The sequence below is a fragment of the Heloderma suspectum genome, chromosome 4, assembly GCF_057233095.1.
Source record: "Heloderma suspectum isolate Gila_16-S chromosome 4, 16-S_ref, whole genome shotgun sequence".
NCBI lineage: Eukaryota > Metazoa > Chordata > Lepidosauria > Squamata > Helodermatidae > Heloderma > Heloderma suspectum.
Genome location: NC_139461.1, coordinates 307,622,264 through 307,634,601, shown reverse-complemented (window position 1 = coordinate 307,634,601; position 12,338 = coordinate 307,622,264). Strand labels below are relative to the sequence as shown.

Here is a 12,338-nt window from a genome sequence, read left to right as displayed (position 1 = left end):
GATGTGGCTGCAAAAAAGGCCAATGCTCTTTTGGGCTGCATTAATAGAAGCATCGCTTCCAAATCCCGGGAAGTACTAGTTCCCCTCTACTCAGCACTGGGTAGGCCTCATCTGGAGTACTGTGTCCAGTTCCGGGCACTGCACTTTAAGGAGGATGCAGACAAGCTGGAGAGGGTTCAGAGGAGGGCAACAAAGATGATCAGGGGCCTGGAAACAAAGCCCTATGAAGAGAAACTGAAAGAACTGGGCATGTTTCGCCTTGAGAAGAGAAGACTTGAGGGAGATAATGATAGCGCTGTTCAAGTACTTGAAAGGCCAGCATCTCTTCTCGATCATCCCAGAGTGCAGGACACGGAATCATGGGCTCAAGTGACAGGAAGCCAGGTTCCAGCTGAACATCAGGAGAAACGTCCTGACTGTTAGAGCAATACGACAATGGAACCAATGACCTAGGGAGGTGGAGGGCTCTCCCACACTGGAGGCGTTCAAGATGAGGCTGGACAGCCACCTGTCAGGGATGCTCTGACTTGGATTCCTGCATTGGGCAGGGGGTTGGACTTCCTGCATTGGGCAGGCAGCTGGATCCTGCAACTCGATGGCCTTGTAGGCCCCTTCCAACCCTACTATTCTATGATTCTATGATATATGCACATGAGCTTGCCACTGGCCTCGTATCTACCCACAAATTTGCCTCATTCCAAGGGGGGACTCCCATGAGCGAAACATTTAACAGTGGAACCAGGTCTTGAGTCAATGGAAATGGTGGGCAGAACGAGATGTTAACCAGAACAGGAAGCTGCAGGTGAAAATGGTGTCCCCATATGGAGTCCTTCCTTCTTTTTCCCATGGTACATCGTGAGAGGTGTTTGAGAAGCGAACCCAAAATACGTTCGCTTCCCAAATATTCCAAAATAGGTTGGAAAGGTCTCTGGTCTGTGAACAGGAACAAAGGCAGCTGCCTTATACTGAGGCAGACCATTGGCCCATCTAGCCCAGTGCTGTCAACACTGACTGGCAGCAGCTCTCCACGGTTTCAGCCAGGATTCGTTCCTCACCCTACCCGGAGAAGCCAGGGATCGAACCTGGGGCTTTCTGCATGCAAAGCAGGGCCTCTACCACTCAGCCACAGCCCCTCTCCAGTCTCCTATAACCCAGTTTACCTATGCCTCAGTAAAACATGCACACAATCTGATTAAACAGAGAACAAGAAAGGAAGGGACAAATGAAAATTTTAAAATCCAGAGAAGGGTGGCTGAGAAGAGATAAGATTTTTTTAAAAGTATTTATTTATCCCAGCTGGATCCTGCAACTCGATGGCCTTGTAGGCCCCTTCCAACCCTACTATTCTATGATTCTATGAAGCACAGGATGGTTTATATGGGTTAGCCCCATTTTATGTTCACATTAACTCTTGAGTCTCAGGGAAATCCAGAGCTATGAGGTGCAGGGTAGCTGTGTAAGAACTGGTCTGCAGTAGCGAAAACAGTCACCTTAAAGATTTAATGGATATAGGCTGGAATCCCAAACACTCACTGGGGAGTACGCCCCCTGAAACCCATTGGGGTTCACATCCAAGTAGATATTCATAGTATTGCACTGCTATTGTGGCATAAGCGCATCAGATCTAAAAGGGTAACAACACTTCGCTTTAGGAAAAGGCAAGGAGAAGAAGAGAGGAACAGTACAAATGGGGCATGATGGGTTGCTGTTACTCCTATTTAGTGTTAGTTAGGATGCATGGCTGGCTGCGGAATGCTGGGAGTTGTAGGATTTTTTTTTCTGCCTAAACATGCATAGGATTGTGTCCTCTGTCTACTTAGTCCAATATTTGTCCTACTTAGACCCACTGAAATAAATGAGACTTAAGATAGACTAACATGGGATACAACCCACTGGACACAACCTGGTATTAGCTCAGACTAAGCTAGAAAATAGCAACACTTGCTAGAACAGATTGTGGGGAAATTAGCCAATGCAGAATACCCTAAATCCAGCACACACACACACACACACACTCCTCCCAAACCCAAACAAACCTACACAGAGCTTCCAAGGGCCTCTACGCTTTGTGAAGCACAAATACAGGAGACCATCTGCTCAAGATGGTGTTTACACTTGCTTTGTTAAATACTCCCCCAATTAGCCTCCAGCTATAAATAAAGCTTAAATACACGGCCCACCCCAAATACTACAGCTGAACATCAGACAGGAAGGCATGGAGAATGTTGACAAGCGTGCCCATAATGTAAGAATTCCCTTGCTGGATCTGGCCAAGGCCTGTCTGTCCCGGGGCCTCGAACCTCTTTCAGTGAGAGAGTCAAATTCAACTTGGGCGAAGCTCTCGCGGCAGGTGTTCCAGAGATGGTAGGGGCTGAAAGCAACGGGGAGGGGCCAAATACCAGCATCTTTTAGTTTGCAGCCTATGGCCAGTCACTAAGCTTTAGGAGGGGCATTCCAACCTTTAAACATGGGGGGGGGAACATGCAAACAGTGGAAAATCATCAAACCATCATCAGTGAACAGAAAGGGGGTTGGGCCAAGGGAAGGGGTGTGGCCATCTGGAGAGCCCTGGATTGGGACCCCACGTGGGCTGGATTTGGACCATGGGCCTGAAGTTCAACACCCCTGATCTGGTCTATCTAACCTTGTTTTGTGTCTCTTGCAGGGCACAACTTTGGAAAGAAGACAGCCAGTGCCACACGGTCTCTGAACACATGTCCACCTACTAGGTCAGATCACAAGTCTGCCCAGCACTGTTCTCTTGTGACCTTCCAGAGTTTCAGGCAGGGTCCTTCCTAGCTCTGCCAACCAGGGATGGCAGGGTCCTTCTTCATGCAAAGCACCCCCTCCACCGCTGAAGGCACGATCGGGGGCAGAAACATACTGAAGACATAGCTCTGCCACCATCACATACTCTTTTGATCCTCAAGACCACTGAGAATGCAGCTAGGGAAGAGGACTTATCATTTCAGGATGCGGTGCGGACTGGGGGCATTTCTATTCAAAGTGCTGGTTAAAGCTCAGAATCAGGGTGCCTAATGGACTGTCTCCTGCCTGTCCCCTTTGGGCAGCTGGGGCAGCCCTGCTTGGTGTCCTGCCAGAACTTGACGTGCGGGTGGTGGGAACCTAGCACAGGATAGGGCTTTCTCTTGCTGTGCCCAAGCTATGGAATTCCCTGCTGCAGGAGATGTGTCTGGTCCTCCCAGATGGTGAAAAGCCTTTTTGTTCTGTCAGAGTTTTGGTCTGACCAGGACATAAGACCACAAGAAGAGCCCTGCTGGATCAGACCAAAGGTCCACCTAGTCCAGCATTCTGTTCACACAGTGGCCAACCAGCTGACTGTGGGAAATCCGCAAGCAGGACATGAGTGCAACAGCACCCTCCTGCCCATGTTCCCCAGCAACTGGTGTACCCAGGCTCATTGCCTCTGGTCCTGGAGGTAGCACATAGCCATCAAGACTAGTAGCCATTGAGAGCCTTTTCCTCCAGGAATTTGTCCAGCCCCCTTTTAAAGCCATCAAAATTGGTGGCCATCACTACATCTTGTGGTGGTGAATCCCATCGTTTAAATGTGCACCGTGTGGAGAAGTCCTTCCTGTTATCACCCTCATGGGATGACCCCATTGGGTTCAGAGTCGGACACGACTGAACGACTGAACAACCACAATTATGGGAGAAGGAGAGAAATGTCTCCCCATCCACTTTCTCCATACCATGACTAATGAATTTCTTATTCCTGTTCATGATATTGTCTTGAAATTGCTGCTTCATGTCCATTCTAATTATTTTTTTTAACAGATCATTTTTTAATTTTTGATGGTCAGTTCGCTTGGGGAGTCTACTGTGAAAAAGAGAGGGTTTAAATAAATAAATAAACAAACACACGTTCCTTTACACTTCTTACTGCATCCAACCAGCAAGATACAAGCACTGAGGGGGCATTAGCTAGTTGAAACTAGAGGGGCACCAAATTTCTCCCCCACCCTGTACACTTTCAAGGAACCATTTCATAGAATCATAGAAGAGTAGGGTTGGAAGGAACCTATCAGACCATCAAGTCCAACCCCCTGCTCAATGCAGGAATCCAAGTCAGAGCATCCCTGACGGACGGCTGTCAGATATTTGTCCCCTGCATAAGTGGAGGGGATATTTGGTGACTTTCGGGGGGCAGGGAGGAATAGGGGAATGTAAAGAATGTTTGTTTCCTATCTTAAATATGAGGTGGCCTCCAGGCTTTCCTCTTCTTCTTTTTCTTTCTTAAACCAAAACCAAAACCAAAAAGAAACTTGCAGCCGCTTCAAGCAATGGTTTGGCTGCTTCCTGGGACAGAATGACCTTGCAAATGAGGCTATATCATGTCAGCAAGACTATTTTTAAAAACAGCATTCCACACTTTTCTGAAGGGCTTCAGGATCCCTAATAACAGCCCAGCTAACTGTTTGGTCTCTCCCCATCATCACCTTTTCCCCCAGAGCAGTGGGGGCTGGTGGCTCTGATGTCAGTGGGACAGTGCATCTGCTCCGGAATTTAGTCAGAACCAGTTAGAACCCTAAAGGAGCTCTCCAAGGTGCCCCACCCAAGAATCTAACCATCTTGGAATATATCGGGGTGGGTGCAACTCACATCCTTGGTCCCTCTCAGAGCAGAGCCAAAGCTCGTGTCCCAAGCCTGGTAAAGGGCAGGATGGCCCATGTACCCACAGTGGGTCTCCAAGTGATCAGAACCAACCAGAAAATGACCTCCTTCATGTTCCCCTTCCTCCGAAATAAGCTGAAATTTGCCTGCTGGGCCTAATTCTCTCCTCCTCCTGCTGAAATCACTCTAAATCTATCTTGCTCCTCCCGTGGCCCATGGAAACTTGAAGGCTATCTTGTTGCACTTCACTCCCCAAGCCCAGCTCCTCCGTTTCCCTAGCATCCTCCCTGCTCCTTCTTTGGAGAAGCAAAACACCCTGCCTCTGTCTCATCTTTCTCTGCCGTCACCGCGGGAAATAGTCTGCCAGTCCAGCGCTGGGGGTTGATGTACATTTCAATCATTATTCTGTTTCAGTAAACATTTATGGTAAAACAACACTGCTCTTTCAACCGTCAAGTGTTCTCGAGGTGCCTTCCCCGTTTTCCTGAAGTATGGTGTAAAGTCTACTACAGCCTCACTCAACCTGGTGCCCTCTGGATGTGCTGGACTGCAAGTCCCATGATCCCCCACCAGGACAGCCAGCAGAGGTAGGCTGGTCCACCACGCACCCGCCACGCCTCTGCAAACATTCCCTCCATTTCTGGGTTTGCTGGGTCCATGCGTGCATGTGCGAGTCGGTGTACGCATGCAGACGAGGAGAATGGCAAGAGCTGGGCGCAGCCCTCCACCCCCACAGCTTGTACCACGTACCACGAGCAACTGCAGCAGCAGCACCAGCAAAAGCAGCAAGGGTTGGCGCGTCGGTTGTTGCCGGCCCGTCGCAGTGCTGTCGGAGAAGTCTCATGCTGGGACATTGGAAGGGGTCTTTCCGGATACTCTGGCTCTGGATACTGTGAAGGGAAGACACAGAACAGGCAGGGTAAGGAAGGCAGCTCAGGGGAACTCTGACCGGGGGACCCCTCTGAGATGGGCTGCGTCAGGGGTGGGGAACCTCTCCCAGCCCAAAGGCCAAATTCCATTGTGGAGAAGCTCTTGGGGGCTGCATGCCGGTGGTGGGCGGCGCTACAGGCAAAAGAGGCGGGGCCAAAAGTCCAGGTTATTGTAGCGTAAAGCTCTTATTGCCTGAGCCTTAGGAGAGGCATTTCAACCTCTTAGAATGGGGAAAACACTGCACAAAAGCTGGGAAGCCACCCGATGATTGGTGGTTGGGGGAAAGGGGGTGGGGCCAGGGAAGAGGGCGTGGTCGTTTGGGGGACACCTGAGGGCTAGCTTGTGACCCCAAGAGGGCCGGATTTGGCTCCCAGGCCAGAGGCTCCCCACCCTGGAGCTGTGGGGGAAGACTTGAGGAAAATAAAAACAGCTGCTCTACAGTGTCCATGAGCAAAATCAAACTGTGGGTTCTATCTTGGGAGCCCTCAGCCATTTGCAAAACAGGCCTGCCTCGCAGTCATTCCACAAATGCAAGAGAAATTCGTGAATGGAAAGAAGTCACTGAAAAAATTAAAACCATATGCAATGAATAAGCATGGCTTGTGCGCATGAGGCCCAAAGTCCAATCCCAAAGCAGCTCCAGCTGAAGGAGATTTTCTTACTGCTCAGGTAGGAGGGCTGGGAAAGATGGCCGTCCATGGCTGTCCATGACCCTGGAGGGCCGCCTCCTGTCGGGCCTGACTGCCTCATACAGGACTATGCACACACGGGGGAGATCCACCCACACAGCTGGCACAGTTCCGGAGGTTTTTACTGCAGCGGGCTGACACAGTTCAAGAGCCGAGACGCTTCTCAGTTGGAGCTGTGCTGATGAACCTTTCCTCCCCAGGCATGCTTGCCAGGGGCCTATCTTATGCATGTTTAGACAGAAAGAAGTCCTACCATCCTATGCATGTTTAGACAGAAAGAAGTCCTACCATCCTATGCATGTTTAGACAGAAAGAAGTCCCACCATCCTATGCATGTTTAGACAGAAAGAAGTCCTACCATCCTATGCATGTTTAGACAGAAGTTCTACAACTCCTAACATTTCCTCTCCCATCATGGCTGGCTGGGGCATGCTGGGAGTTGTAGGACTTTTTCCATTCTAAACATGAATAGGATTGAGCCCTGAATGGCTTTTCAGTGTCAGCTGAAGACCTTTTTGTTTTCCCAGGCCTTTTATCCTGATGAGGTATTTTATGCTGCCGTTTCTTTTTTCTGCTCTTTTATTGTTTTATTTTATATATATTATTTTATGGCTTTTGTTTTGTAATGTGAACTGCCCTGGAAATAATTATGCATGGAATTATTTCATTCAATGGATAAATAAAAAGTTGAGGAATCTGAAGGACACCGAGAAGAGCTGTAGCTCAGCGGCCCCGCACAAGCTTTGCACACAGAAGGTCCTGGGTTCAATCCCTGGTGTCTTCAAGGAGAGCCACCTGTTTGAAACGCAAGGGAGCTTTTGCCAGTCAGAGTGGGCAATACTGAATTGGATGGACCAGTGGCTTGAGTCGGTGTAAGGCAGCTTTAAAGACTGGCAAGATTTACGCAGAAGGGTCAGAATCAAGCGGGATCAAAATGAACAGCAAAATCCAGTGAAACCATTGATAGGCAGAGGAAAACACCTTTTAAAAGATCCAGTCCACTGAATTCCTACTACCCCCCCACCCCTGTCCGACCAATGCTACCTCCATGGCACCATATTTTTCTCCTTATTTCCATTCTTCTTCCTAGAAATTGGCTCATAAACTATCTCAGCCAATTGGGGGGCCTTCTCCTGGAGAAGAAGGCTATCAACGGCTACTAGTCCTGATGGCTCTATGCTACCTCCAGAACCAGAGGAAATCAGCCTATGTACCCCAGCTGCTGGGGAACATGGGTGGGAAGGTGCTGTTGCACTCGTTTCCTGCTTGTGTGTTCTTGGTTGACACCTGCGTGAACAGAGTGCTGGAGTAGAGAGTCCTTTGGTCTGATCCAGCATGGCTCTTCTTACGTTTTTAAGGATCATGTAGGGAAAAGAAACTCACAGAACAATATACAACCAATTAGATTTGCCTACGCTAGGCAAAGGAACCTAACAGAAGTCAAAGGCAATACATCCTGGATCAATCACACAGAGGTTTCCACCCAATCAGGGATCATGTATTTAAATGGGATGATGTCAAGATGCTATGCGGTCAATCAGATTTGGCGATGTGGTGATGTCAGTTAGGGCAATGAGGCCAATTCAGGAAACATTCATCTCTTTCTCTCAATGGGCAAACACTCTTCACCCCTTTGACGCAAGCACAAAAATATTCACAAGGAGCCCCCCCCCCCCCCCCGATTTCAGCTCAACTCTAATCCTGACCTTACTGTAAGTCAGGGGTGTTGAACCTCAGGCTTGCAGGCCAAATATGACCCTCTGGGTTTCCCCAATGGCCAGGCCTCTTTCCTTTGCCCCACCCCTTTTCATCCAACTGTCGATTGGGGGTTTCCTGGCTTTTCCACGGCACCCCCCCCCCCTCCACTCTAAAAAGCTGAAATGCTTCTCCTAAGGCTTATTTACTTGTAGCAGGAGCTTAAACAGATAGCATCACCAATGCAATGAATATGAACTTGAGCACACTCCGGGAGAGAGCGGAGGACAGGAAGGCCTGGTGTGCTTTGGTCCATGGGGTCACGAAGAGTCAGACACAACTTAATGACTGAACAACAAAGGAGCTTAAAGCTAAAATATGCTGGTATTTTTGGCCTTACCTGTTTTGCTTTGGCCACGCCCCTTTTTACCCACAGCCCTGCCCACCACTGGAAATGCGACCCTTGAAAGCATCTCTGAAACTGGATTTGGTCACTGGGCTGAAAGAGGTTGAACACCCCTGCTGCGGGACGGTATCCGCAGCTCACCTGTTTCCCCACTTCATAAACAGTCGGCATGGGCAGTCCTGTTCTGCCCTTCTGGCCCACTGTGGCTGCCTTTTCTGGCCAAGGACTGGCCACGTGTCCCGTTGGCTCCTGCCCTTCCTAGGGCTCCTGCAGCTTATGGAATGGCACCTGCGAGAAGAGAAAGGCAACCTTGTTAGAGTCATCCCAGAGCAGTTTTCTCATTGAAGGCTTTGAACACATGGACAGGAAGTCCTGGAGTTTTTAATTCTACTTTTAATACCCCAACGTATTTCTGAAGACTGATGTGGGTTATAATTTTAAATAGCACAACACACATCTACACTAAGCACGTTAAAAAAGCCCCCCCCCAAAAAAAAACAGACTCAAAAGCAGATCAAGCTTATCACACCTAAAAATGGTGTTAGCTTGGGGTCACCGTGTATGAGAATGTGGAAGTAGGTCCTGTTGGCGTCTCCATCCCATATAAAACCACACAGTGGGCAGGGGCAAGGGCAGGAGAGCTAGTCTACATCCTCACCGTATGCACATCCAGTTCCGGCTCCCAATCCAAACAGATACGCAAGTCTGTTCAACTAGACTGGGCAAGGGTGTAACACAGTCTGCAAAAGCTGAGCCTGCTAGCCAAAAGCCCGCCTGAACACAAATAAGCAGAGTAAGAGACACGTGGCTACTGCTGAAAACAGCAGCCCCGCAACCCTCTTTCTCCTCCCAGTAATGTCTAGTCAAACAAACATGTGAATGCCCATCTTTTGATAGTTATAAAAGTGGTGACAGCATTCAGATGGAACAGAAGTGGGCCCATCATCTATAATGGACTGTTTGCTTGGAATATCGGATGCTGTTTCTATGACTGACAAATGATATACATGTCAATGAGGCTTTGCAACATAGTGTTGCAGTGTGGAGTGCTCCTGCCCAGGGTTCTAGCCACTCCAGATTTCTTTCTACATTTTGGGCTCTCTCTCTCTCTCTCTCTTTTTCAGGAGGGTTGGGTGGACACACTTGTGCCCAATCCTGGCTGCATTAAAATCTTTCATTTCTACCCTGTTATCTATGGGTCTCACTTCCATCTCTGGGGCACATTTTAAAATAGCTTCTCAGTGTGAACCAGAAAATGACTTACCCAAGCAAGGAGATGGTTCTGTCTACCCTTTTTATCTTTATGTCTCTCTTCCTCCCTCCTTCTTGCTCAGCCATTCCATTCCATCCTCCCTGTCAGTTTCTCTCTTTCAGTTTGTCAACTTTCTGTGCCACTGACCTGTCACTGAGCTTTTTCCTGTACCCCTGCAAACCTTGGGGTTACCCCAGATCTGCTGATACCTCCCTCTTGTGCATGGGTAGTGTGGTTTTGGCTACCTTCGCATGAGCATGGGAAAACCTGAACCAGTATTAGAAGGAGTGACTTGGAGCAGGCGTCTATATTGTCAGCTGCCAGGCTCACAGTGCAGAGTATGCGGCCGCCATCTGGAGAGCCTGATGAGCCAGCAATCTTCCTCCCACCGTTGCAGCAGTCAAAGAGGGTGGGAAGCACCCTGGCGGTTTTGCAGTGATCTGTGCTCCCTCCCTACACGCAAGGCTGGGAGGAAGGAAGTTGGCGAGATTTGGCTGATGTGGGCCTGGAGAAGCTGCTTTGCCTCTGCCCAGTGTCAGTGAAGCCTACGCTCTCCCCACCTCTCTTTCTTGACCAGGATCAGTCACGCCAGCAGGGGAGGTCCGAGGGCCCTTCCAGATGGAGGGCTCCGAGTGCCAACACTCAAAAGGCACCATGCAACTATGCCATACTTTGTTCCTTAACAGGTTTTCCGCAGTAAGAAGAAAAAAGATGGAGGAAGCGTTGGGAATCTGGCACCTACCCTTTTTGGCTTGGCCACCAAGATCAGCCCCAAATGGCAGGCTTCTGTGTCAGAGAAGGAAAGCTGAAGGACATTTCCTGGTTTTCATTTGTGATGCTTTGGAACAAAATACTAGACCATGTTCAACATTCTATCTTGTTGAAACCATAATGATTCCATAGGTAATTCTGTTCCAATCTTTTAATTTTATTGTTACGAAGGCTTTATTTTTTCTCTACATAAAAAAGAAATAAACCCATATCCCCACCCTTCCACTCCAGATCACTGGCAGCCACCCCATAGCTCCACCCAAAACCAGATAGTAGTTCTACACAGAGCATGTTACCGCAATCCAGCTAGGTGCATGCCAATATATCATTCATTCATTCATTCATTTCATTTCATTTCTATACCGCCCAATAGCCGAAGCTCTCTGGGCGGTTCACAAAAATTAAATATGTAATTATGTACTGATGATGCTCCTTCACACACATGTGCGCATGCATACACTCTGCTTGAAAACATAACCGTAAAGTAAGTTAAGGAGTTGCAACTATAAAAGAGAGAGATTCCACAAAGCTTTGAACGCAATACTTTTCAATGGAAGCAACCCAATGGAGTAGCAGACAGACAATACAGCAGGGGAAGACAAACATTTTGGGCCCATGGGCACTTTTGGCAATTGAAGAAACCGTCCTGGGCACCACCACAAAATGGCTGCCGTGAGAGGCATGTCAAGTTACAAAGGAGCTGCTGAAAGACTGAGTACAAGGCAGAGGAGGGGGGGTCTAAGCCTCAACACACTAAACAACACATCTGAACTCAGTTTTCAGCACTAACCAAAACCTATTTTACAGAAGGCAAACGCTTTTTCTCCCCACCTTCTGCTAGCCAACTCATTCCCCCCATCACTCTCTCATTCCCTCTCTCTCTCTCTCCCTCTCTCACACACATGCAGCCCTTATCTACTCAGACATACAAGCGCACAACTCTCCCCCCCCCCGCTCCCCAGTTGCTCCCAGGTAGACTTCCTGCCACTCTCCTTATCTCTCTGCCCCACTGGTTTCCCTGACCCCCCAACTGATTTACCACTACCCTTCCTAGCACACGTACTGCTTTCCCTAGCCCCATACGGCTCTCTCTTTAGCCCTCCCACAACCAACTTACCAGACAGATATGACAGGAGTCCCCTTTCCTCCCGTCTTTTGCTTGGTGGCTGGGTGGGCTGCAGAGGAAAGCACTGGCCTGCAGTGCCCACCATCTTCATTTCCTAAGAATGTCTCTGAGTCCCCCATGTGGCCCAGAGGCATTCGTGGGAAATGGCACTGGTTGCAGGCCCTCACTTTGCACTGAAGCGGTCCCAGCTGTCATTAAGAAGATAAATTACTTTTTATAAAAAAAGGAAAGGGTAGGGCACCTCGGCGGTTGCCAAGAAATGTGTCCAGGGCCCGCAGACACCCCGCGGCCTACTCCCACAATACAGTTATATCAGTTTACCCTCATAGCACCCTTGTGAGGAAGGTTAAAAGGTAAAGGTGTCCTCAGCCAGTCGTGTCCGAATCTAGGGTGTGGTGCTCATCTCCATTTCTAAGCCGAAAAGCCAGCGCTGTCCGAAGACGCTTCCGTGGTCATGTGGCCGGCATGACTGAACACCGAGGTGCACGGAACGCTGTTACCTTTCCGACCGAGGCGGTACCTATTTATCCACTTGCAATTTTTTGCTTTCAAACTGCTAGGTTGGCAGAAGCTGGGACTGAAGACGGGAGCTCACTCCGTCACGCAGCACTCGGGTCTCAAACTGCTGTCCTGCCGACCTTCCGGTCTGCAGTTCAGCGTCTTAACCACTAAGCCACCGCATTCCTAACCACCAAGGAAGGTTAGGAGGGTGTAAAGTCAACCATTAAGCTTCATGGATGAATAGGGATTTGAACTGACTCCACAAGCCACATCCATCACTCTCCGCCACGCTACTTGTCTGCACTTGGTTGCCCAGGGCTCACAACTGAGTCA

The 12,338-nt window shown here is 49.1% G+C and overlaps 2 protein-coding genes across 6 annotated transcripts in view; one reads left to right on the top strand and one right to left on the bottom strand.

Annotated features, from left to right (window-relative positions):
- Positions 1 to 5,063, top strand: part of TCEA2 (transcription elongation factor A2) — a 59,281-nt gene extending 54,218 nt beyond the window's left edge. The window contains exon 12 of one of the 2 annotated variants that reach the window (XR_014790766.1): positions 2,666 to 5,063. The gene's annotated coding sequence lies outside the window, so the exon portion shown is untranslated. The remainder of the gene's footprint in view (positions 1 to 2,665) is intronic. The other variant, XR_014790761.1, reaches the window with a different exon arrangement.
- RGS19 (regulator of G protein signaling 19) overlaps positions 1 to 12,338 on the bottom strand; it is a 72,838-nt gene that overhangs the window by 12,597 nt on the left and 47,903 nt on the right. For all 4 annotated transcript variants that reach the window (XM_084854405.1, XM_084854404.1, XM_084854406.1 and 1 more), the window contains exons 2-3: positions 8,497 to 8,643; positions 5,386 to 5,525 (exon numbers count right to left, since the gene is read on the bottom strand). In XM_084854405.1, the coding sequence (XP_084710531.1) occupies positions 5,386 to 5,525; positions 8,497 to 8,526 (170 nt within the window). In that variant the 5' untranslated portion in view covers positions 8,527 to 8,643. The remainder of the gene's footprint in view (positions 1 to 5,385; positions 5,526 to 8,496; positions 8,644 to 12,338) is intronic.